Here is a 27,980-nt window from a genome sequence, read left to right as displayed (position 1 = left end):
GCACAACCTTTACCCTATTTGTGTCAGCTGGATCTGAGGACATAACTGAATCTGAACAAAAGTTTATATCAGACATCTCCAGCATTTTTTCACCAAGTTTTTATCATTGAAAGTTGGTTTACATTTCATTTTTCATTTAGTACTTTTTCTTCATACTTTTCCCGAGCTTAGCAATGATTAACAAAATGAAAATCAAGCTTAAGCCATTCCATGTAAATCACAGCTCAGTGTAAAGCAAATATCGTCACGATGGCCTCGGTGTGTGGGGGAGTGGGGTGGGGCGAAATGCACTCTTCGAAGTGTTTTTGGCAAAGAAACAAGTCAAACAAGGTAGAAGATATCCTCAAATCAATTTTACTATTTAAATTCTGTATGTTCTTTATGATTAAGGTCTACTTTTATTCGCATAACTATTTCAAAGTTCTGCGCAAATCATTTTTCACTAACTTTTCAAAAGTAAGTGGTGCTCACTCAAGCGGAAATATTTTTCGACAGTTATACCGTCATTTGCTTTAATGGATCTGTAACAATGTTAAAATGTGGAAAAATTTTCAGGATATTACAAATGTATAATTTTACAGGACTTTTTCAAAGTGTAAACTTTTTTTTGATACGCACTGTATACAGTACATGTAGGGGTAATCAAGTATCACTGACAAGTCTTAGGTGGCGTGATCAAGGTCAAATGTCATTTATTGTCAATGAACATAGTATTGTATCATTATATGAATGGTGTTTTTTGTGAATAATTATTTTATAGTAGTTTTCAAAGTCAGCACTGCTGCTTTATTGAATCATGTGTGGCAGGTGAAACTGCTAGAGGTGCTCCTCTTGTTTGAGAAATAATTATTCATCTTAGTTCTTTTCAAAGTCAGTACTGCTGCTAATTTTGAATTGCATAAGGCAGATGAGATTGCCATAGGCAATTTCTCTTGTTTAATCTATTTCAGTTAACTTTCAAATACATGTGAGAACTGGTCATATCATGGAAGTAGTCGTAGACCTGTCAGTAATTTTAAATCGGAGGAAAAAAAAACTTGAACATTAACCTACTGGTATTCAGAGCTCTCGTTGAGATAAAATTTTTCCATTTTCTGAAAAAGTTTTACTCTGCGCTTGTAGGTAAAATACAATTTCTTTCATATTGTTAAACTTAACATTTACCTATTTACTATTCATCCATATTTTTTAATTCAATATTTTAGGAGGTCTGGAATTGTCTTTTAAGAAATCAACCATTATTATCCATGCTTGTTATGATCTCCTAGTATTAAATACAAAGGACTTGACAAATCTGTTCTCATATTTTCTAGTCTTAATAAATCTTACTTATTTCAGACTTAAGTTGTAAATCCACATATGATTATTAAATTATGATCTCGGTAATCTCATTTGCTTGTTGTCCTGATTTTTTTTCAAGGAGAATTCATGGACTGAACTTAGGAATTGTCAAGATATTTTAGATTATATTTTGTGATGATTTGACACTCTTAATGAACTCATGATAGATATTTTTTAAATTGTGTATCATAAGTACAGTACTTATATTCAGAATATACATTGTAGAGAAGAAAACAAAGAAAAAAAAGTATGCATAAATGACATCTATGTATTAAATGGTTTTAGTATTTTGTTGTATATGAAATTTGACTGCTTTGTGTGATTATTGAGAATTATTCAATTGAGTGCGTTGTAATTTGCCTAGTGACGACTTATTTTCTTGATTAGTCATTTTGATAAAGTCCCGTAGCCAGGGGGTTCAATAACACAAAAAAATTGGGGTGGGAAAATATATTTTTTTGGGACAAAAGGCCCAACAATTATTTTTTCCTTGTCAGATTTTTTATCCAAAGAAGAGGAGGAATCAAAACCCCACAAGGCCCTACATAATTATTATTCATGAACACTTTTAAATTCAAGGGGTTCCTTGGGATGAAAATGATATGACAATAAATGTGGAGCGTTGAGCCCAGTGGATTAGTTTACGGACTTTGAAGCAGAGGGTCGTGGGTTCGAATCCCAGCCATGGCGTAATTTCCTTCAGCAAGAAACTGATCCACAATGTGCTGCACTCGACCCAGGTGAGGTAAATGGGTACCTGGCAGGATTTATACCTTGAACGCTTAAGCGCCTATATGGCCGCTCAGCTACAGCCGGGGTAATAATATACCAAGTATATTTCAGCGCCTTGAGCACATAATCAATGTGGATTTGGCGCTTTATAAATACTCATTATTATTAAAGGAAAATATAGAAAATTCACTAAACTTGGATGATACATGCAGTAGTATAGTTGAAATAGAAGTCTTGCATAACTGAGCTGAACTAGTTTTCTGTAATTAATTGCAAATGTATTACATCTATCATTTTTTTTTGTCTCTTGTGCATAGCAGAGCGAGACTATAGGCACCCCTTTTTCGACCGCATCCCCAGAAGGAAAAACCAGTAAGACCAGTAATTGTTTTTACTGGTTTCCAGTATATTTTTACTGGGCCAGTTGATTTTTAACTGGTCCAGTAAAAATCAACTGGAGACCAGTTCCAACAACCACATTCCAGTTGAAGCAATTAGTAATACCAGTTAAATTGTTTTTTCATCAAACTGATGCTACTGGTCCAATAAATGGTTTCCAGAAGATTTTTACTGGTTTCCAGTTTATGTTTACTGGTTTCCAGTATATATTTACTGGACCAGTTGATTTCTAACTAGACCAGTAAAAATCAACTGGAGACCAGTTCAATCAAAGTAGTAATACCAGTTAAATTGTTTTCATCAAACTGGTGTTGTACTGGTCCAATAAACAATGACTTTATTTCAAGTCAGATCATATGATGAATTATGTAAAATGAATCTTGCAATTATTACCGTTATCATTGTTATCATTCTTTTTATGATTATCCTAATTATTATGATTATTATGATCATTGTTGTTATCATTCGTATAACTGTTATCATTGTTATTGATATTGTAATTATTTTTATCAATATTACCATAATCATCAATTATTAACATTATCATTAAAATAATTATTTCCTTTTTTAGATGATTAAGATCAAAGCAAGATATATTCCTCTGATATAGTTAACTGGTCTAAAGTAATTCAATGTTTGAAATTAAACTGGTCAAGACCAGTAATACCAGTAATTCTGATGCTGATCACGTGGTTTACCTCATTTGCATATTTCCTGTTTTTTAAAAGAAAAATCAGGAATTATAATGGAATATCCTTGCAATAGCACTCATTAATCTTTAAAAACCTTCCAAATAAGTGTGTGAACTAATTCACAATGAAAATGTTTATTTTTATACATCACATTCAAAATAACAGCAGAAAGATTAATTTACTAACCATCTTTTCCATCACATTTCACTGTCCATGATATAAAACAAACCAAATGCATGTAATAAACTGATACAGTAAGACCAGTACGAGGACCAGTTCGACCAGGTAGACCAGTATGAAGTCCAGTGAGACCAGTAACAACCATCAGAAACAAGACCAGTATAAAATTCCAGTACTTCAAGACCAGTTTAATTTTTAACTGGACCAGTAAAATTTAACTGGACCAGTATGACCAGTTAGACCAGTAAACTGATGTTCCAATTTCCAGAGTTACCAGTTAAAATTATACTGGTCTAACTGGTCCAGTAGAACTGGTTTTTCCTTCTGGATCTGCGGCGTCAACATTGAAATCTTAAAAGGATGAGTTTTTGAAATGTATATATATATTAGTTCATAAAACTTGGAAATAATTTTTTTAGTCTGGTATCACAAATCGTTTTTGCTTGAGTTTCAGGTCACATGACCAAGGTCGATGGTCATGTGACCTTTTCATGTTGGGGATCAAAAGCAAAATCTTAACCCAAGGCTACGTTTTAAAAATGTCATTACTTTATGTGTATTAGTTCATAAAACGTGGACATAAGGGTAATCAAGTATTAACATCCTGCCCAAGTTTCCGGTTACATAACCAATGTCAAAGGTGTCATTGTGATTGAACTTTGGGGTCATTGAACTTTGACCAATTGGGTTTGGGTTTTGGACGAAGTAGCACGATTTGTATCCAATAATTACTAATGTACAAGTAGTGTCACCGAAGTGCTGAGTATTCTAAAATGGGATACTCTCCAATAAAGAATAAGTAGCCAACTCATATTCCTATTTAAAGAAATACCCAATATAACTCCACGTAACATAAATGTAGACCGAATCACTTCCAAAGCATCCACCAGGTCAACAACCAGAATAACCACACAGTCCATGAGTTAAAGGGGAATCCAGCCCTGGTCAGAAAATGTTGTGTTGGAATTGAGAATAATAAATCAATCAGAATGGCGAAAGTTTGAAAGAAGTCTGGCAAGCAATAAAACAGTTATGACTAATAAGATTGAGATTCCTACGATTATTTAGATTTCAAATTGGCAACTAGGTAAGTAAAATTTACGCCATGTACATAATCATCAGGGATTTGGGGTTTTCTTGCAAGTACCCATTCCCCTGGGGAGTAATCGAAATGTAACCAACGTAGTAAATTATTTCAAAGTAAAATATAATTAAAAGAAAAATATAGAATAATTTCAAGTAAAATATACACAACAAAAAAAGTAAGTCCCCCCTAATTCAAATTGCTGTAACTTTTGAACGGAATTATATTCATAGGTGGTTTTCTACACTCATTAAGCAACTCCTGGAGAAAAATGAAAAATGATTGATTGGTTGAGTCATGCATGAGTAATTAAAGATTGAATTAAAAATGACAATTTTTGAAAGTCACAGAGTCGTTTTTCAGATTTGCAAATACAAAGTTGGGCAAAAGTTGTTGATGGGTGAATTTTATGGTGTTAATGCTGTTTTACTATCCACCATTTAGCCACTTTTACACACAATTTTGATATTGTATGTTCATGGTTGAGTGAGCACAATGTATAGCAGGGGCCGTGGAAGCGGGGGTGGGGGTTACAGCCTCCAAAAGTATGCACAAAAATGTAAAAATGACCATACGATTGTGATTTTTTTGCATGGTCAGCCCCCCCCCCCCGTTCCGCGGCTCCTGTATTGTGACATCATCGTAGGGGTTTAATTGATTGATTGATTGATTTTATTCGTCAAGAATATCACAGGAGATTACAATGAAATTGAAGAATACCTTGACAGGATAGCCCATGAAAGCCGAAAGGCTTATTTCCAATGGGGTCCTAGGTAGTATCCTCTACAACTTGTTAGATCATGTTAAAATTCGAAAATGTTGGTGGCTCCTTTAGGCCCCTCCCCCATTTTAAAATTCTGGATCCACCACTGATTTGTCCATATAATTTAAACTGATCATGAGAAATTGGAAATTTATACATTTATGCAGTATAAAAAGTATTCATTCCTAAGTTTTCGAATGTGCGCGCTCAACCATGAAAATGTTTAAAGTTCGGAAAGTGTGTGGCGATAGAAATGATGGATGATAAAAACAACAGCAATTACAGTCACATTTGAAACCGAATTTGCCGCCAATATTCACTTTATTACCCTTTAAAATGAGTCTGTGACATTGAAAATACCAATTTTCCCACTATGATGCGTGCACACTCATCCATAAATAAACATATCGATTTCATTTTTGCACAGAAGTCTGCCCATAGGTTGATGAACATTACTGCCAAGTGACAATGCTAAAGACAGCCTTGAAAAAAAAAGTTCCACCAAATTGAATAAGGGATTATTTATCATTAAACATATGCATCCATAATGTACACAAGTCTATGAGAGACGAAGTCAAAATTTTAACAAATATGAAATGAGGGTTTGTTTCATGGACGGTTTTTGTTACTTCTGCCAACAGTTATTTCATGAAACTTCGCACATGGCTTCAGAGTAACACTATCAAAAAGGCGCCCACACCAAAATAACCATTCGATACGGCACAGAATGATGGGGCCAAGGACTTGAACTTTCTTCTCATTTGCATAATTTTCGAATATTGTGTGCTCACTGATGCATTAAACATTGGGATTTTCATAAAAATCAAATCAAATGAACTATGCAGGGGGGTTTGTGACAGATATCCATAGTTACAAATTGCATTTTTTCCAATAACCTAAAAAAGAGCTAATCACATTTTACATGTTCATTCATGCGTAAATGTTTATTTAAATGCCGTTGAATCATTGAAACATGTTAACGTCATGAACATAACGAAAAAGTTGAGAAACTATTTTCAGTTACAAAAATGAAACAATACTTGCCTATGATATTTGAAAATTGTATTTTTAGTTTTCAATAAATGTTCATTGAACCGTGAAACGATGAATATTGTTTGGAGATACTCTTCCCAAAAATAACTGTCATCATATTCTATCATTGTTATTGTTCGAAATGTGTAAAAATCCAATTATAGCAAATTTGGACTTGTGTTTATTAAACCGTGAAATTTAGTTTAAATAGTTGTATCGTCTTTTAGAAAGTACCTTTTACAAGCCTTCTGACTATTGTTCATGATGAGAATGTGGAATTAGTTCCAATAAAATGGAATCAAAGTCATGATATTTGGCTTGTGACTTTTGAAAAGTGACATTTTTGCCTTCTGACGGTGCTCACTGAAGCAAGACGTAAAATACGTCCATAACATTTACTCAGAGGGTAGCTTATAAAATTACCTACACGCTCATGTAAAAATATATTAAAAACTCGCATTGATTCGGAAATTATTCATGTTTGTTTAAGGGGGACTTACTTTTTGTTGTGTATATGAATTGAACAATATTATTGGTTTTCATCATCATGGTCATGGGGATTGAATCTGTGGCTCGTTGAAAAACGACAGAGGTAAAAACGACAACAGTTATGTTAGTATTTCTCTTTTTCTTCCTGGACTTACATGCACGACCTCATGTCAAATCGCTCTCGGGATCGCTCTTCTTATATTCAAATTTGAAGAACACTTTGGATCCCAAATATTTTACTTAATTCATTACAGGGGAAATCACAATGACATAAAGTTTATCAAAATGATATTCAGTTGGTGAGGGTTTTACGGAATCCATCAAAGATTTAAAAAGCTACTAAAATTTTACATGTTGGGGATATCATCTGCGTGCAGTTTACGGAATCCATCAAAGATTTAAAAAGCTACTAAAATTTTACATGTTGGGGATATCATCTGCGTGCAGTTTTCCCCATATATGGTGTTATATAAAATATCAATGAAATGTCATTTTCTGAAAAAAAAAGTGAAAATGGTTTTAATTGTCACATAAGTACATTAATATACAAATAATTTCACACCCGCTCCTGAAAGTTTTTTTTTAGCAATCATGAACCACTGATTACACAAATTGAAAAGTAGACATTTTGGTGAATAAAATACGGGGCAGTTACTACTATGACGTCACAGATCAAAAACTCAAACTTCTAATATCCTTCTTAATCTTTGATGGGCTTTCCGCAAACCTTCACCAATATATTTTCTGTTATATTTACAGTAAACCATTTGTCGGGGTGAATTTCCCCTTTAAAACAGGTCGATAGAATGGTACTTAAGAAACACCGATTAAATTTAAATCCTTAATTCGCTACACATGTAAAAATTCACTCGGCACCCGATACCATAGAAACTATATAGTTGAGGAACCTGATATCCACTTGGACTAGCTTCAATTAGGTATTACTCTGAAAAAAAAGATCACTAGTTGCTATTTTCACATCATTTACATTAAACTGTATACGTATTATAACATTATCTACTCGGATCCATTACGATATTGAAATATGAAAAATTACTTTTATTACAGAACGTTTTATTTTTCTGTTATCCAAGTTATGCAAGTGGTTCAAAGAAATCCCGAACTCGTCTATTTCAATAAGTCAATGGTAGCGCACTTTTGGTGTTTACAATTTGTTTGGTATGTGTGATGAAGTGCTGTTTTACAGGCCAAGATAAATCCTTTCACTATATGTATACATACATATATATACATATATATATAAATATATATAAAATATAAACGGGTCTCCTTCATAATTATATTTGAGATCAGTATTACTTATATCCGTCATATATTACATTGCATTGTATTTACCATTGTTATTAGTAGGCCTATATTTTGTATTTTATATATTGGTTTAGATCCTGATGAAGGGCATGTGTCCGAAAGCTTGATGAAGACGGGTATTGGCCTTGCTATCGGCCCTCTCCATATACTGATCTCAATATATAAATGTGTGAAGTTATACATGTACAACAGCTTGGGCAACTCTTTTTAATCAAATTTTTTGAAAGAAGTGGATGAAGAGAACAATGGTAGGCGTAGCTTTAAATCAAAGTCTCTCTTATTGCACTGTTTGTCTGATTTTCCTTCCCCTTTCCTTTTGAGGCCTTCATCAATTTCTAGCTCTAAGCTTAAGATGAAGGTCTCCCATATTTTAAAATGTACTATGTTGATATATGTATATATATATATGATTTTTTCTGCTATTTTTTGTAACAAATAAAAATATCAGGTATAAATATATTTTAATTAGATTATTAGATTGTATATATGTATATGTTATTAATTATATCATGTATATATGTATATGTTATCAATTATATCATTTACTTATGTCATGCCAAGAAAAAAAATGATTTCACTTGTATATGATTTTATTGGAATGTGGAAATAAATAAATAAAAAAAGTTCCCCAGAGCTATCTACCCTTTGGAAAAATTGGTGATGCCGAAATGGCGAAAAAATATAATATGTATTTGCATGCCTTTTCGACAGGCGCGGATCCAAGGGCACGTACCCCCCCCCTTTGAGAAGCAAAATTATTTTTTTCAATGTAAGAATGTCATTAAAGCAGAGGTGAAGGCCTTTTTTTTTGCTTGTCAATTTTTTCAGGTACGAAATATCCTTTATTTGTGGTTGAAAACATTTTTTTTCGCTTGTCACATTTTTAGTAAAAAATTTTCTCCGAAAAAATTGTCCCCCCCTTGGAAAATCCTGGATCCGCCCCTGCTTTTCGGTTAGTTTGTTTTTAAATATCTATTATAATGTTTTGGGAAACACTGCAAATAATATGCACAGAAAGCCCGAATGCTTTCCTCAATTATTTATGTAACTCGAATACTAGGGCCAATGTTTTTATGTTGGTCAACGGTTAGAGAAAGTCTCCTTTTCGGCTGATGATTAGTCTATAGGCGGATCCAGGGCGGTGGGCCAAGGGGCCCGCCCCCCCCCCTATTGGCGTAAAAAGGGAAAAAATAGAGAGAAAGAAAAAAGGGAGGGAAAAGAGAAGAAAACAAGAAGAGGAGGAAGACGAGTGAATAGAATAAGATGGGGGGAAGACTTGGAAAATAAAAAAAATCGTTCATGTCGCTTCATAATATTTCGCGCTCGCATCGCCTTTCAGGTGATTTTCATTTCTTGTTCAATATCAAGTTTGAAAGTCAATATACAAAACATATTTCACCACGGATTGAAATCCAACTTTCATTATTTTGTGTGATATACAAATTGATTTCTGTAAAAATGTCGGTTTTATGGTCTGAATATCAACATTTTCTGCTCGCGCTGCGCGCTCGCAAATTTATCAGGTACCTATTATTTTCGTGTATTTCATAAAGTTTTAAAAATGTCCTTTTAACCTTACCAGACCACAGCATATACCAGCGTGATAGCGGAGCGGGCAGTGGGCCGATGCTCGGCTGGAGAGTCAGCTAGGGCAGCATCACCCTACGAACCATGCATTGGGGCGACTGAGGGTGCAACACTTGCACTCTTGCGCAAAAAGCCGCGAAAACACAGTTGTTTGGAAAAAGAACATCAATTACCTATCGGATATGTAGTGTCTGAAAACCGGACACACTAAATGTAATGGAAAAGCTGGTAACAAGCAGTAATTTGCAGTTTACCAGCCCTGCTAAATCAACGAAACTCAAGTGTTAAAGGCTTCATTCATTTTTGCTAAGCTTGGATGACGTCATCATGCACGAACAAGCGCTCGTTCGAGCACTATGACAGCGAACGTCAAAACCTTCAAATATGAGTCACAGATTTGGGCAGTGAACGAGAAGGCTCGTCACAGAATACTTCGCGCGTGCGCAGTGTTCCCAAAATCCCTAAATCTCGTACGTCCACATGGCTCGTCTCAGAAAACGAAAGGTCTCAAGTGTCGGACTCTCTCTAACCAGCGACGGGTGTAGACTCTTCACTAGTCGCTTTTTAGCTATATTTGCGGATAATGCCTTCGCCAGGGTGTAAAACGGAAACGCGCACCCGGCGCAGGCCGCGCGCGTGTTTTTTTACCGTACCGCTAACGCGTCAGATTCTCCAATTTAATGCCAAAGAGCGACTTGAGCGGAGGCCGTTATCTGTCTACGAATGCCTCGGCTATCTCGATCTCGCTCGCGCGCGCGCTATACAAATCACCTTTGCAAATCACACATGCAGCAGCAGCATAGCAGCCTGTACTCTACCGTAGCGTATAGACTTCGAGTTCGACAACGTCTACCTCTTCAGTCTTCGATCAGTAGATCTATCTTAGTATCTAGGCCTACGATCATCACTGCACTTGAAGCTTCTCGTAGCCATAATGACGTCTACATCGAGAAACTGTGAATGTGGTGAAGGGGTAACAGTTCCTGCAGCCATTCAGGTAGATCTATATCTAAGTCTTTTCTGTCTACCTAGGCTAATAAAAATAAGACTAAGTCTTGACACGTTTAATAAGCCCAGCTCATTTGACTCCAACTTAACTTAGTCTAGAAAAGAGTTAACCAGGCGGCCTTCCTCACTTTTAAGCACTAAAACTAACAGAACATAGAATTATTATTAATTGGAAGGCTGCCTAGTTAGTAGTGTAGAGTCTACTACTAGTACGGTACTAATACTATTAAAAATACTACTGCTAAACTATGACTGTCTATGTATTAAACTAGTCAGCCTTACATATTAGTACTACTAATATGTAAGGCTGACTAGTTTAATACATAGACATAGTCATAGTTTAGCAGTAGAGGCGCACGGCCAATATATGGGAGACTCTCTCCAATGAATAGGGGAGACAATCTCCCACATTTTGTCATTGGAGACTTGCTTTGCAAAAGGACAAAAGAAACAACACCAACAAAAGCATGATTTTTTACACCTAAAATTTTGATTCACTGAGGTCAGAAGCCCATTTGTTTTGTGTGTGATTGACAACAAAAATCCTTATCAAAACGAAAGTAGACGGTGAAAAGTGGTAATTTTTCATGAGGAATCTGCTTATCACATTTTTATTTGCCGCCAAGGTAATCCTTTTGCAGCAAATGTAAACAAAGGAAATTGGACTCCAAAACTGGAGACTGTCTCTGAAATTGGATACCCAAATTCTTTACAAAAGTCTCTGATATTGGAGATAATCTCCCACATTAGAGACAGTCTCCAATATTGGCCGTGCGCCTCTACTGTTTAGTTTACTCTTCTTCCTATATAGGCCTAAGTTACTGTATTGTGGATTTGAATGCTGATTGCTGAGAATCCAGCGTTGAAGTTGTGGTAAAAAGAGCAAACATATGTATGATATTTACATATTTACATACAAATGCAGACTAACATAGTCTGACATGTTGCACCTCACTCTTGAATTTGCTGAGGTGCTGTCTACGACGTCCTGAGGTAGGGAATTCCATAACCTGGCAGTGGCAGGAAAGAAGGAATATTTGTAACATTCCAACGATCTTGTAGGACGAAGCTTGTTCATCGATCAAACTTTGATTCAAAGTAGAAATGTCTATTGCTGCTCTCCTTAAGACAAAATTAGATGCGCTACTTATGTTGGCATGGAGGGGTGGCAGGGAGATATAAAGTTTAAACTTGATTCCCTTTTTTTATTACAGGGAATAAATAAGTACTTAAACTAATAAAGCATAAATAGTCTTACGTCTCTTGAAATCAGTTCTGGTGTAATTCCAATTTTATGGTCCAAATGATAAGATCCCAGTTGGCTGGCGAAAATTCACAATGATGGCGATGATGAAACTGATGTTGAAGTACGATGAATAATAAGAGTCACTGTAACAAGTTGAAATGGCCGTGAAGACGATGTTGATGATGATTAACAGTCAATTTCAGCAATCCATGGGTTGAAGCGTGTTCATTGAACAGGTTGATGATGTTGATGATCTCGATGAGAACTGATAATTTCTCTCTCAAAATAACTGCAAACAGTTCATTGATGGTGGGCAAATAATTCCACACAATATAGATATTCCAGGTGGAAATAAACTGCTTTGATCTGATCTGGTGAAGTGATCTCATATGATGTGGTGATCAAGTGATCTAATATGATGTGATGTGATCTCCTGCTCTCATATGATGTGATGATGATCTTGAAGAATCTGCCAGCTTTATATACTCATTACAGCTATCCTTCTAGAATTCACTATTAAGGAAGGTTCTAGCATTTTCTAAAAAACTTTCTCCTTTCAGGAGCAGTCAAAATCCAGAACACTCTTGAATGACCTCATTGAAATCAACAGTGTCAATAACATAGCTAAGCCTATTGTTCATTTCCACTACCAATACAATTCTAATGTTTGGCTTTTCCCTATTCAACAATAAAACTCCTTAGCCTTTAAATAGGCAAGGCCTTCATAATAAAAAGACATTCTGGAAAGTTCTTTACAATTCTTGGCTATCCTTAAAGGGAAATAACTAATAGATGAAAGTAATTGCTTTTAAAATTCTTTTACAATTATTCTTATATATAACAAGTAGTAGGGTCATTCCATAAAGGTCGGAAGTACATTCGGACACATTTAAGAGCTGTATCTCCTTTGATTTGATAGCAGTGTTCAGGTTGGCTGTGTTTTATTTTTTTTAGTATATCATAACACGTGACCTACGTTATCATTACACCATGACAGGAATAGGCTGCAATATGAAGAATAGAAAATATGGGCAAAAATGTGAGGGGTCGGACGTACATCAGACGAAAACAGGTTTTATGCTTTTAGAGTTCATGTCAAAATCTCTGTGATTTTTGTGATGCAGGTACACTTTAAAGGGGTCGGACGTACATTGTGCAAAATATTTGCACACTGTACGTCCGACCCCCTTTGAAGATCAGTTACACAAAACATAGACATTCTAAACTGGATTTTTTTTACATACGGTACTGTTTGGTTAGTTGTCTTTCACATAAGACAGTTCAATGAATCTGATGCTGGTGAAGAGTTATGCTTGATTAAAGTTGACATGCATTCAGACAGTGTACCGGGTATGTCCGACCCCCATACTGATTTTTCTCACAGTCAAGCAAAATGCTCCTCATATCTATAACAAATGAGTCATTGGGTTTAAACTGTTTCCATTTTGATATACATTTTTAGATCACATCAATAATGACACAACTCAACTATTCACACAATGCAGGATATTTTTTACTGCTAAACTTCAAGTAAAATGTATCTTTTTTAATGGTTTGCATAAGACATGACAAAGAATTTCTTCAACATTAAAAAACTTGTCCTGTTACAAACTTTGTTTGAATAAGGTGGGTTATGAACCATGAGTCTTCCCTGATGTTGCAATCAACAAAACATGCAATATGACCTTTTGACCCCTAGATGACCTTTGATCTCTACATCCTCAATAACACATTTTGTTCCAAGTTTGGGCAAAATTAATGCAAAAATATGTCATTTGACATTTTTACACCTAGATGACATTTGACCTCTCCATCCTCTTTAACAAATATGTGGTACCACCCACTGATAATTTGTTCCAAGTTTGAATACATTTGAATACTATACACATAAAAAACTACCGGTATCAAAAGTTAACTTTTGACCCCTAGAGAGCTTGAACAATTGACCTTGAAATAACAAAATGAGAAAAAGTGACTTTTTACCCCTAAATAAGCTTAGAAATTATCATCTTCATCAACCAGAAAATTGTATTACTGATTTTGTGTTTTAAGTTTGAACAATATTGATGCAAAAAAAAAATGATTTAAACAAAGTCTTCAAAAAAATATGAACACACACATGGTATCAACCAAGGATCATTTGTACCAAGTTTGAACAAGGTTGATGCAGAAATAAAGAAATGAGAACAAGTCAAAATTAAATGAATAACCCTTCACATTTTCATAACTTACACCCCTATAGGCAAAAGTAGAATAGTCTAGACATCCATGTATTATTATAGCAAATGGGCAGATCTATTTCCCATAGAGGGGCAATTGCTGTACCTGAGATTGAGGGGAAGTGGCAATTTCTTCTTTTATATGGAACTTCTTTGTTTATTAAATTTCTCATGTATTTGTAGGTTTTTGATTTTGTATTTATATTCTTTTTTAATTTCCTGCAGGCTTTTATTCAGTCATATAGCTTCATAGTATTAACAGCATTCTTAGTGTTATCTCATTTCCTAGGGATAAAGTAGGCCTATAGCATTATTGCATATGTAAACTGTCAGAACCACAATTCACCCCCTAAACTGCTGACAGCCTCGGAAGTCATATACATGTAGCATAGTTTTGACATACATTCTCTTCATGACTGCAATATGCAGACGAGACAACGCTTGGTGTTTGCCTTGTTTTTATAATTGTTTTTTTTTTATTTAGTCTAATGTATGCTTATTTGCTTCATCTGTGTGTGTGACTTTAATTATGTCGACATCATTTGTTTATTCCCTCACCAGAGTATTTTACCTGAGGGCTATACTTACCATGCGTGCCACGTAGATAACTTCTCCCAGGGTGATGAAGTGCATTTTGCTGCAACCATTCGCCTTGATCTGCGTTCAAAACAAGATTTTGGCAAGTGGCTGGACAGTTTCCAAGAGGCTTCATCAACCACTTGGCGAGTGAAGCGAACATTTCCTTCAGTTGGAATGAAAATCGTTTTTAAGGTATGAACGTACTCGTAGACTGCAAAAAACTTGGTTTCAAGTAAATGCTACAAGAAGAATTGGTTAATTAGCCACATTAGACAAAATCAAAGTCTGCATATCTTTGAAAATACTTTTTTAAATCTTTAGCAAATTCTTCTTAACTGCTAAAAATCTTTTTTTTTATACTGCAAGTCTGCATGACAGGAATATATTTGACATATTTTATAATCAGTCGGGTAGTATAAAAATATGATGGGTAATCTTAAGTTACGTAGGTCTACCTCAAATACAATCTTCACCAACAGTAACTCTGTATCAATAAACAATCTGTATGTGTAAACAATCTCTGTATCTGTAACTCTGTATCAATAAACAATCTGTATAGATCTGTAAACAATAGAATTGAAAGATATACTGGTATGAGTCATAAATATTTCAAATGAACGGCGGTTCAGACTATTGACGCTCTGTTGGACAAAATGAAAATAACATGATGATTGATTTGTATGTTTGTTTAAAAGCTTACAAAACATAATCATCAGGTCTAATGAAACACCATGGTGCATATCACTTCTGGGAGGATAACAAATCTCAGCAATGGTGACTGAAATTTCAGACTGAGTGCACTGTGGTGTACAAAATTTGCTCAGATTTTTTGTGTTGTAGGAGTCAAAAATGATCCAAAATAATATTTGATTGGAGCACAAATCAAGTCTACATAATGCAGTGTTAAAGGGGAAGTTCACCCTGAAGAAAACTTTGTTGTAAAAATAGCAGAAAAAATATTTTAAAATATTGGTGAAGGTTTGAGGAAAATCAGTTAAAGAGTAAGAAAGTTATTAGAGTTAAAAGTTTTGGATATGTGACGTCATATATAAAATGCATGAATTTCAAATTTTGTATGGTTTCTGATGACTTAAAATTGTTTTCTATTCATGATCGGGTGTGAAATGATTTGTCTATTGATATACAAAAGGTACAGTGAAAACCATTTTCAATTTTCTGAGAAAATGACATTTCATTGATTTTTTACCATTCGCTAGATGTAGGAATGCTGCTCGCATATGATGTCACAAATCAAATAATTGAAATTCTAATAACTTTTTACTTATTTGATGTATTTTTCTCAAATCTTTGGCAATATTTTTTATTATTTTTTCTGCTATTTTTGCAATAAAAATTTTGTCAGGGTGAACTTCCCCTTTAATACAGGTTTACATGAACTTTAGATCACAAATGAGATTTTTAATAATATTTTGATGAATTTTTCAAAACTAAACCATCATTCAACAGACACGACACCATAATGTACACAATTCACCCAAGTGTGGATTCATATCAGGTACATGTAATCTATAGAAAAATGCAAATACACATACTTTTCTCTTTCATCTAGAAAGCATACAGGTGCCATCACAACACAAGACCAGCAAAGGAGTCTACCAATGCAGGTCGTCGTGTGGCCTCTAAGAACACCAACTGCCCAGCTGACATGGTTGTCTCCATTAAGAAATCAGTGTACGAAGGGCGCACCGTCAGCAGGTACTTTTTAATGGCCATTTGAAAAGAAGTGGGGGGGGGATACTTAAAGGGATAATTCAAAATTGGTTTTGATTTTTAATCTGGATTATAATTATGATTGATTTAAATATTTTATTAATTTTCCCCAAATTCAATAATAATGGTTAAATGTATGCTTATGTAAAATTAACATATCCTCACATATGTGTTACCCAGTAATAGCGCATTTCATATAATACGTAATCAGCAAATTGCACATAAATAATGATTATTTTCGAATTTAAATTGTCATCCAAGGATACTTGGACCGCAATTCGAACCATTTTTCAATCACATTTCAGTTATTTCATAGATTTTCCTCAAATAAATGGCATTTAACTTTTAAAATTAATATTCTGCTTTAATATACAAAGTAGGTTTTCTCCTACCTACTGAAATAATTTTCTTTCTGGGGCACCCGAAGAACCCCACAGGAATATTGCAATGTACTTGTTATGATATCGTCACTAAATTCCTAAAAGTCCTAAAATTTTTAAGTCCTAAAAAAGTCCTAAAATTTTTAAGCATGGGGAAAGCAGTATACTATAATTTGCATATTATGCAAATTAACAATTTGAATTTGATTGTAAATTGATCATACCATGTACACTAGAGTGAAAAAATAAGAAAAAATCATGAATTGCACAGCTTGACTATGATGCAAATTAGACCACCTCTCCCTGCTTGAATGTATTAGGATTTTAATTCAACAGTAAACTGTAAGTTAGGATATCATATCATGTCATATATTGCAGATGTTTGTTTGTTAATATAGTGGTGTGTAATGTGTTACATCTTCAAATGCGGTAGATTAACATGACTATTATCTTTCCATTATAATAAGGCCCCCAGAAAACTTGTTATGTTGCCAACCGACGGTAAAATACAGAAAAACAGATTTTGTAAGAAAATGCAGGATACGTTTGAAGAATCAATCTGCTCGAACACTGGCTTGAAAAAAAGCATACTTGTATGAGCTTTGACTGGCTTCTGCCTATGTTTCACCATTTAGAAATTCTTGAATGGATTATGTCCACAGTTTCGCATTTGGAAACTTTGGCTTAAATATTCAAATTATGTACTTGTGAAAGCAACGTACCTTTTTTTGTTGCCAAATACTGATTTTATTTAATTGTATCACTAATAATAATGATAATAATAATAACCATGATAATATAATAATAACAATAATAATAATAATGAATAAGAATTTTTATAGCAGCAATCATTCTGGAAAATAAAGTACTATCAGAATAATCATAACGAATTTGGATTTGGATTTTGGCATCTAGACTAATTGATTACTATATTTTGTTCTTTCCAGATTGTACCGCAAGGTATTTAAAGAAGAGTTTGGGGAGTCAACTGGTGAGGGGATGCTGCATAGCCTTAGAACGTACATCTCTCATTACAACACGCAAGTGGGCTCAGAGTGCATGGCGCTTGATATAACAAGCGACAACAAAGTTGTGATGGCTATATGCACTCCGCTAATGAAGAGGGTCCATGAAGAAGTGAAACATGCCTCAGAGCTGGTATTCATCGATGCCTCATCGAACATGGACAGGTACGGCTGTAGTGTCTTTTTGCTGCTGACGCATAGTTGTGCAGGTGGCCTTCCTCTGGGGGTGCTCATCACCTCTAGTGAAGCAGAGGGGGTGATTGAGGCAGCCCTCAAGCTGTACCGCTCTCTCCTTCCCCAGAAGTGTTTTGGAGGAAGAGGAGTCCAAGGGCCAGCTCTCATCATGACCGATGACTCTGCAGCAGAACAGAATGCCATCAGTCACGTTTTCCCTGCCAGTCAGACACTCCTTTGCGTGTTCCATGTTCTCCAAGCCACGTGGAGATGGTTGTGGAATGGCAAAAACCAAATCCCCAAGGAGCAGCGACCCAATCACCTCCAACATCTAAAGCGCCTCATCTACGCCTGTACTGAGGAGGAGCTTGAGGAACTGTACCAGGAGAGTCTTCAAGACACAACCCTGTCCGAGTGAGTTAACTTTATTGCTTTATTAGTGAGCATGCATGTATTGAGATTACGGAAGAGGGTCCCCCATTATATTATCATGTAATGCCCATATAATAGAAGAGTCTACATGTATGTTAACCCTCAATAGCCTGGGCTATTTGAAACTGCATAAAATTATGACCATTGCAATATGTATAATATAGATCCAATGATGATAAATTCAACGATAATGATAAATTATTTCTTATAGAAGATGATTTCAAAATATATATTTCAAATAGTCTTTTAGATTAACAAATAAATGAGTTTGACTAGAAAGATTTAATTTGTCTAGGATTTTATCAAATATGTATGCAGAAACAGTTGAGATGTTTAACATTATGTGTATACTGATTGCCACTTTTTTCACTTTAACAGCAAATTCAAAGAGCATCTTACTGGCTACTATGGGAGGAAGGAGAAGTGGGCAATTGCTTGTCGACTTGACCTCCAGGTGCGTGGTAATAACACCAACAATTTTTGCGAGGCAGCCATGCGTGTCCTAAAGGATAAGATCCTGGAAAGGACAAAGGCCTTCAGTATTCCCCAGCTGGCAGACTATATGTCCACCTTTCTGGATGAATACTACCAACAACGGCTGATTGATGTAGCCAATGGACGCCTGCAGAATGTGATTGCCTCTAGGTATATGCCCCAGGAGAAATCAATCAAGCTCCATGACATCAGACAGGTAATGAAAGTAGAAGACCTCCTAAAAAAAACAGGAATCACCCCCAAAACAGAGGTGCAAACCCAGCTTACAATCAAATGGCATGCTTTCTGAACTTTCTAAACATAAATCAATTGAGTTACTTGTACGTTTAGCGATTTCATCGTTTTGGAAACCTGTTTTTTGTGTGGAAGGTTTTGCCTATACTTCATATCATGTATGATTTTAATATGAAATTTGTTAACAAGTTTTCCACATTTTAAATCTAATCCCAAACCTTTTGCTTTCAAAACTTATGTAAGAACCTACCAGATGCTGAAGATAGTCTGCAAACATTTGAAGAACATAATAAAAACATCAGAAAACATTACTTTAAAAGTCAGGAGACAAGTTGATTACTTGATTATAAGTAAGATTATTGAGTCAAGAGCTTATATCCCAATATGTAGAATAAGTAATTGTAGAAATGTTCATTAAATTATTGTCAAGCTGCAGTAAATTGTAATGGTGTAAATTGTATAACTATTGCTTTAACTTTTGTTTTGGTTATAGCTCTCAGACTCCCAGTTCATCGTAACAAGTCAGACTTCGCAAGACAGGGGGTACGATGTCGATATGGAACTTGGACACTGTTCTTGTCATGCTGGGAAGACTGGAGCCCCCTGCAAACACCAGGCAGCAGTGGTGAAACATTTCAATGTTTCTTCGACAAACTTTGTCCCAGTCAATGACCCGCAGTCAAGACTACTGCTGTATAAGATCGCAACAGGTAAATGTTTGAAGCAATATCTAATTTTATATGTATATGGTATTTGGAATTTCAAGCTTGGATTCACTTCTTTATGTGATATTCCATATTGAGAAACATTCCAAATCTTAATTGTACAATTTCACTGCATTTTGATAAAGATGCAAATATGTCAATAGAATGAATAGACCTCTATTCTGTATTCAAGAATCCATACTAAACGAAACAAAAATGCTGATACACACATGTAAATAATGTAAGCATGATGGTCTGATTTAAATTCTCATCTCACATCCCTTCTCAGATAGATGCCTTTTTGGAGGTTCAATATATTTTTAAATTTTGATTTATACACTAATAGCATAACATATTTATTTAAAAAACAGAAAAATACAACACATGAAAGTAAGGTTTTCCATTAAAGGGGAATCCAACCCAAATAAAAACTTGTTTTTATAAGGAAAAGAAAAATCAGACAAGTTGATTGGTGGAAGTTGGAACAATATTGGACAAACAAAAAGAAAATTATGAATTTTTAAAAGTTGTAAATATTGGTAATCACTATACCAATGGAGACTTCAAATTGGCCGCATATGGGATGTGATAGTGATGTAAGGCAAGGACTACTCTTCCATGTACTCCAATACACATTATGGCTAAAATGTCATTTTTCCCAAAAGTTTTATTTCAAATTATATTTTTCTTTCACGAGGACATGAAACAATATACTCCCTGGGTTATATTTAGATTACTGCCACAGGGGAATGGGTACTTAGGAGAAAACCACAAATCCCTGATAATAAAGTACATGGCCTATGGGAAAGTTGTCCTTGCCCCTTGTCATAATTTACTTACTCAGTTGCCAATTTGAAATCTACATAGTATTAGTGATCTCAATTGTAAAGCAGCTATAACTTATTACTTGTCCGATTTCTTTCAAACTTTCACCATTCTGTTTAATTTATTTTTCTCCTTCCCAACACTTTATGACCAAGGCTGGATTCCCCTTTAAAGAACCATGCAAAGACTTTGATTATGTCGAAAAAATAAAAATGATTTAACTGCACTGCCCCCCCCCCCTCCCCAGACAAATTTAAACATGTACTCCAAACAGCTGCACCTCATGCCACACAATTTCATGAGTTTTTTTTTTGAAGTCTTGCGCATATTTTGACACCAAGTTTGCGAAAATCAGACCACCCATTACAGAGTCACATGACGTTTTGTGACCAAAGGTATACCGGAAAAGTATTATTTTTTTCCATTTTGTGTACAAAACCAATGGCAAAGTGATTTTTTTTAATTGGGGGTATAATCCACTATATTTTCCTGTTTTGGCTTTTTAAATAATTTATTCCGACATGATATTGATTGAAATGAAGTACTAAAAAGAACAATAAAATACATAACAATTGAAAAACAATAGAATTCATAAAAAAATTCATAAAGCAATAAAATACATAAGAATGAAAGCATACTTCAGTTATTTTTCCATGTTTTAATGTTAACCAGTCTTCTAGTATACTTATGGCACCCAAATGATTTTTAAGATGCTTAATTTATGAAATTATTTAAAGAAACAATATCCATGCATCTCATTTGCATAAATTATCGTAACTAATGAAATGAAGTTGTTTTCGTTAAATCTTTACCACAATCCATCTATTAACGGGACTGTTGATGTGCGGGCAAATTTTTGTGGCAATCGGCCTCTTTGGAGCCAAGAGTGTTTCTATGGAACAAAATAGCCCAGTGCAGTGATGGTTAACGATTTGGATGCATTTGAATATTTTTTAAAATATTTATAATCTGAAAACCCATTTGCCGTTTGTTGTTGTTTTTTCCTGGCCACTATTGTAACAGTTATGTAATATAATTGATTATGATACCAAATTGTTTCCAATATAATTATAGTGGTAACAAAAGAAAAGTCAACAAAGTTAAAAAGAAATTGAAACATGAGTTGTGTGTTGCAGTAGGGTTTTTGTTTAGGGTTGGCGTTATGGAAATATGTATTGTAAAGGCCGTTCAGAAGGTATAATTTTGATTAGTATGAGGGATTGCATGTGGAGCTAATGCTAGGGTGCTAGGGAACCAAGGTAAGGTGGCACTTATGACCCTTGTGGGCTTTTTAATGTTACATATACACATGTTGCCTGATGATCTAATGCCACAGTGTGACATCTGTCCATCTGTCATGCATCCATCCACAGTTTTCAAAATGCTTCTCCCTTATCATTGAGGGATTTAAAACTACTTCACTGAATCATGAAATTCAATTGTCTAAATTGTAATTTAGTAATTTTATTTAAAATCACAGAAAAATGCTTCAACATATTTTGTATTTTGATTCTAATTGAGGTATGCATGCACACAAAACTTTACAGAATTTTGATATTTTCTTTTGATCACAAACTACTAACTTGTGCAAATTTAATCTCAGGAACAAATAGATAAATGAAAACCCCTCGCAGGTCACATGGTAAGGTCAAAGGTCATTTTCAGGTCAACATTAAAGTTTACGTGCAAGGCTCTTATGACAAGTGTTATTCCATCCCAGTCATTTCACAATGAAGTTTCAATATAATTCTCTTGCGTGCCCTCACAAATCACGTTATTTCTGGTTATTTTTCATAAGTGGGCGAGACACAAAATAGCTTTTGCCTTGTTTATATGATACTATTTTTATGAATAATCTCTAATGGCCTCTCTCCTATAATTTTCATGAAAAGGAAATTGTAGTGTTCCATCAGGGTTCTTTGATGGATTAATGACCCAGCCCTCAGTATCAGGAGATATTTCCATCATGGATGCTAGCTTCCCAGCAGAACCAGTAATAGATGAGATGGAATCTATTCCTACAAGCCAAATTGATCCCAATCCTGCTGTTGCAAGTCTGCGTGCACAAGCAGCTGCTCAGAACCACTTTGATCTTCGAGGCTCGACAAGATCAGCACAAACATCTTCCAGCACCAATGGTCCTTACCTTTTTTCAGATAGTTCCATCATCGTTTTGCTGGCTTTAGTCGCATGTTTGCCAGACCGTTTTGCATGCTCTACTAAATACTGTTCTAAAAATCCCTTTTGTTTATCTAATTTTTGTCTCGCCTGCATAGCAGAGACTCTATGCGGCGATAGGCAAGGCTTATCCGATGGCGGCGTCAACATTTAAATCTTGACCAAGGTTAAGTTTTTGAAATTTCGTCATTACTTAGGAAGTATTTGGACCAGGTTCATGAAACTTGGACATAAGGGTAATCAAGTATCACTGAACATCCTGCATGAGTTTTCAGGTCACATGATGAAGGTAAAAGGTCATTTAGGGTCAACGAACTTAGAATATGCTCAAGTTTTTATGCCAAAGAAGTGGCCAGAGGCATTATGTTTTTGGGTTGTCCGTCCATCCCATTTTGTTTTTGTTGATATCTCAAGAACCGTAAGGTGGTTTTACATCAAACTTGGTATGAGGGTATATCCTGGGAGGATAATACTTTGTTTGGATTTTAGGGTCACGTGGACAAAAGTCATGGGTTATTTTTGTCGATATCTCAAGAACCGTGAGGTGGTTTTACTTCAAACTTGTTATGAGAGTATATCGTAGGGGTATGATACTTTGTTTTGAGTTTAGGATCACAGGGTCAAAGGTCACAGGTCATTTTGTGAAGAACATTTCTGGTACAGTATTTTACATACTATGAGACATGAACATGTAACTTGGCGTAAGGGTAGAATGTGACAAGACAAATATTAACTGGTATTTTTGGGTCAGAGGGCGAAGGTCACAGGACTCATTTGCATGTACCGGTATATTGGATCTCTGACAGGGCTATGAATATTGGTAAATGATATTTCAATATTTTTTTGCCTCCATCAAGAAAGTGGCCCATTGTGCTATGATTTGGGGGATCTAATTGGGTCAAAGGCATTGTGGTCATGTCATTATTTGAAATATGGGAATCTAGGTTATTATTTAACCTGTTGGCTCGGGTGGTCCCTGTTCAAAGTCTATGGGGATTAAAAGAATTCCATAGGGAAATTGTTAAAAACCAAATCATAGAAAGCTAAATTAAATCAAAATTTATATTTTACTAGGTTTAGAAAGTACTTCATCTAATTCTGGCCTGCATGGATGAATGATCAAGGATTTAGTACCGGTCTTATAATAAAGTCAACCTACAGGTGATGATTTGCAGCATTTCTTCAGTGCCATTTACACGTGAAAACACAATCAAAGGTACCCGGGGGCCGTACCATTAAACTGTCATAAGTGTACGTTTTTTATAATTATACTTTCATAGTTAATTTTTTTTTTTTGGGGGGGCTTGCTTTGTTTGCATGCCTTTTTGCTTGTATTGTTTCGTTACGTTGAAAAATTTTGAATTTACTATTTTTTGGAATTGTTGTACAACTTACATGGTATGAATATTCTGAATGGATAAATGTTATTAAGAATGTAAGATATAAAGGTCAGTTTTGACCTGAAGATTATAGCTTAGACCTGCAATTCTCTGTAGACAACAATACGTCACACATTTTTTTGGACACCTTGTAAATCCAATGTCATGTGACAAACACAATTCTTCCTTGTTGACATTCATTTTTATTTCTTTTCATTTTCCAGATGATGACCAGCTCCTAGAACAATTCCAGAATATGCATGATGACCTGTGCACCAAGATGAAACAGTCACCAGACCTCTATAGACCCGCCATAAGGGCCATGCTGGCCAGCTACAGAGGTATCAAGACAGATACGCATCTGGTATCAGCACTGCATACCTTTGGGAAGTATTCTGGGGCTGCCATGACAGTTAGGAAACGAGGTCTGGCAGCAAAAAATGCTGCAGTAAGACATTTGAACCTGAAAGGTTCCAAAAAGATCGGTGTCCAACCCACATCAACTGCTCGAAGGTGCCACATGGGACGTGGAGCAAGTCGACTACATGCAGGACGGCCACCCAAGTCGTTGCGCATCCAGGAGCATGGCTATTCCCGACTGTCTTCATCCCAGTCATCAGCTGTCGTGCCGCTAATGAGGAGGAGAAGAGCACCTGCTCCTCACAGTTTGAGCCATGTTGTGTCGCTTAACAAAGCACTGGGGAAGACGCACAGTGCTAAATAGGTGGTTAACTCTACTAATGTTAGTGACAGGGTATAAAAGGGTAATGTTTCAAATACCAGCTTTGCATTTTCCAGTTTTGCATCTTATTGAAAAGAGATTGACTTATCAATTTGACATCATTCTTATGAAAATTGAGTGCCAGCCAAAAACATTTTTTTGTATTGGGTGTTCCGAAATTCAGCTTTGCATCTTCAAAGCTCATAGTTTTAATATACTGAAGAAACCAAATATGATTTTAATGCATGTTTTCAGTATTGGAAAGGCTAATAAACTTACCTAGACTGTCATCATCACTCAGTCTACCTGGTCCATCCATCTGAACAATATATATGCAACAGACATCAAAGATGAGGAATTTTTTATATATGGCCTCTGCAATGTTTAGTTTGTTTACCAATGTCTTTATAGATTTGTTCAGAAACCCTAACCCAATTCAATAAATATTTTAAATGATTTATATAAAATCAAATAAAAGATATTTAGAGCATACCATTACTGCTCGATGACTATCTATTACTATAATTTTAGGGGAAAATAGTTTTTGAAATGTTTTCAAATTTACCAAAAACTATCTTGTTGCTTTTAATACCTGAAACTTTATCACATATTTGTCATATATGTTTTGTACATACTGTTGTGTTGGGGTTGGATCGATTGCACTTTAACTTTCAACCAGACTTAAAATGAAGGAGTCAATACAAAGCCTGTACAGTTCATATATACATTTATTGAAGATGATAACTAAGGTGATGATGATGACAAATAATACAGGAACATGAGTAAGTCTGATGGTGACTATACTCTGCAGTATAAAATATAAACTCTTCTGTAGCTGTCTGTATGCTGGAACAATCTGTAAAGTAATCTGTAACAAGCTAACAATCAATCTGCATTCTCTGAAGTAATCTGATTTGGGTTCAGAAGTAAACCCCTTTTATATTGGTCTGGTCTAGACTCTTTACGATCAAACAGGTGTTGGTCAACCTTGGACGCTTGACCAAAACAATCTGTACGTCATAACTTTACTCTGAATTGGGGGAGTTGACCTTATAGGGAGAACATGAAATGTAGTGAATAAGAAACCCATAAAATATGTGTGCGTCAGAAGTTTAGCTGGAAGAATGAGTAATACTTTCTAATGAAAGTTGGAGCTGGTATACTTCCTGTAGAAGTATTGATTATGTATTGATATAATATTGAATATGTGAGATATGTCTTATCATCACATAACAATACATATGTAAATGCAGTATTGTGTCAGAATATGTATGGTAAGTTGTGTGATATCACATTAAGTGAAAATGGCAACCCAAACATAAAGGTGGCACCAAAGACCAAACCAGGTTAGTTTATACCAATAGAGGTAAAGGTGAATTAAATTGATTTGCAACTCAACGTAATACAGACATTGACAAGTTGTGCCAAACTCCACAGCTTGTAATTTTGGAGAGCGCTTAAGCCCAAAACCTGCAGGGGGGGGGGGGGGGTTAGGGGGTTGGATTACCGTTACACCAGTGATTTGAGAATTTCCCTAATAAATCAAAGTAATGGTTATGGTGTATGACCTAAATAATGGAAACAGGCATTCATATGATACAATGTTGCTTAGAATTATGCCAGCATATTATTAGTTAAGTGTACCTTTTTGTGGGGGGGGGGGGGGCAGCCTGTCCAAATTTTACTTTGGCTGGCTCTGACTGTCTCCATTTTCAACCCATTTTTGAAAAAAAAATGGTGTAAATTTTATCAGGAAGTTATATACATTCAAATGAGATATACAATTACATTGGCATGTACATTGGAGAAGTCGTTAGTAAGAATTATAAAACGGGTTGAAAAATGTAGCCAATGCAAACGGTTGATTCACATCACATGAATATGTGTTAGTTGAGCTTGGGTGTGTGTTAGTTCTCTGAACTAACACACAGGGACTGGGGTCGGTGATTTTAGAATTTCCCTAATAAATCAAAGTAATGGTTATGGTGTATGACCTAAATTAATGGAAACAGGCATTCATGTGATACAATGTTGCTTAGAATTATGCCAGCATATTATTAGCTAAAGTGTACCTTTTGGTGGGGGGGGGCAGCCTGTCCAAATTTTACTTTGGCTGGCTCTGACTGTCTCCATTTTCAACCCATTTTTGAAAAAAAAATGGTGTAAATTTTATCAGGAAGTTATATACATTCAAATGAGATATACAATTACATTGGCATGTACATTGGAGAAGTCGTTAGTAAGAATTATAAAACGGGTTGAAAAATGTAGCCAATGCAAACGGTTGATTCACATCACATGAATATGTGTTAGTTGAGCTTGGGTGTGTGTTAGTTCTCTGAACTAACACACAGGGACTGGGGTCGGTGATTTTAAGCTTTTTGCCCTTTTAAAAGACACTTTTTGGTAAAAATTAATACACTCAACCCGTTTTGTCTCACCTGCGAAGCAAAGTGAGACTATAGGCGCCGCTTTTCCGACGGCGGCGGCGGCATCAACATCAAATCTTAACCTGAGGTTAAGTTTTTGAAATGACGTCATAACTTAGAAAGTATATGGACCTAGTTAATAAAACTTGGCCATAAGGTTAATCAAGTATTACTGAACATCCTATTAGAGTTTCATGTCACATGACCAAGGTCAAAGGTCATTTAGGGTCAATGAACTTAGACCATGTTGGAGGAATCAACATCGAAATCTTAACCTGAGGTTAAGTTTTTGAAATGTCATCATAACTTAGAAAATATATGGACCTAGTTCATGAAACTTGGACATAAGGTTAATCAAGTATCACTGAACATCCTGCTTGAGTTTCACGTCACATGACCAAGGTCAAAGGTCATTTAGGGTCAATGAACTTTGGCCGAACTGGGGATATCTGTTGAATTCCCATCATAACTTTGAAAGTTTATGGATCTGATTCATGAAACTTGGACATAATAGTAATCAAGCATCACTGAAAATTTTGTGCAAGTTTCAGGTCTCATGATTAAGGTCAAAGGTCATTTAGGGTCAATGAACT

At 35.3% G+C, this 27,980-nt stretch overlaps 2 protein-coding genes across 6 annotated transcripts; both read left to right on the top strand.

Annotated features, from left to right (window-relative positions):
- The first annotated feature begins 10,268 nt into the window (after positions 1 to 10,268).
- Positions 10,269 to 16,418, top strand: LOC121414789. The gene is made up of 3 exons (XM_041607845.1): positions 10,269 to 10,625; positions 14,663 to 14,872; positions 16,251 to 16,418. Exons 1-3 carry the CDS (start codon positions 10,563 to 10,565, stop codon positions 16,416 to 16,418), a joined length of 441 nt encoding a protein of 146 aa, XP_041463779.1. The 5' UTR covers positions 10,269 to 10,562.
- Positions 16,419 to 17,710: 1,292 nt separating this feature from the next.
- LOC121415020 lies at positions 17,711 to 26,029 on the top strand. Of its 5 annotated transcripts, none has more exons than XR_005969944.1 (6): positions 17,711 to 18,404; positions 18,801 to 19,113; positions 19,645 to 19,861; positions 22,573 to 22,818; positions 23,933 to 24,074; positions 24,462 to 24,554. XR_005969944.1 is itself a non-coding variant. In XM_041608064.1 (6 exons), exons 1-5 carry the CDS (start codon positions 17,791 to 17,793, stop codon positions 23,971 to 23,973), a joined length of 1,431 nt encoding a protein of 476 aa, XP_041463998.1. In that variant the 5' UTR covers positions 17,711 to 17,790; the 3' UTR covers positions 23,974 to 24,019; positions 24,462 to 24,548. The 5 variants fall into 5 exon arrangements, 3 of the variants coding, with proteins under 3 accessions (XP_041463998.1, XP_041463995.1, XP_041463997.1); XR_005969943.1 differs by having other exon boundaries at positions 23,933 to 24,109; XM_041608064.1 differs by having other exon boundaries at positions 23,933 to 24,019; positions 24,462 to 24,548.
- The last annotated feature ends 1,951 nt before the right edge of the window (positions 26,030 to 27,980 follow it).

The sequence above is a fragment of the Lytechinus variegatus genome, chromosome 5 (genome assembly GCF_018143015.1).
Source record: "Lytechinus variegatus isolate NC3 chromosome 5, Lvar_3.0, whole genome shotgun sequence".
Classification (NCBI taxonomy): domain Eukaryota; kingdom Metazoa; phylum Echinodermata; class Echinoidea; order Temnopleuroida; family Toxopneustidae; genus Lytechinus; species Lytechinus variegatus.
This window is presented reverse-complemented; position numbering and strand designations above follow the sequence as displayed.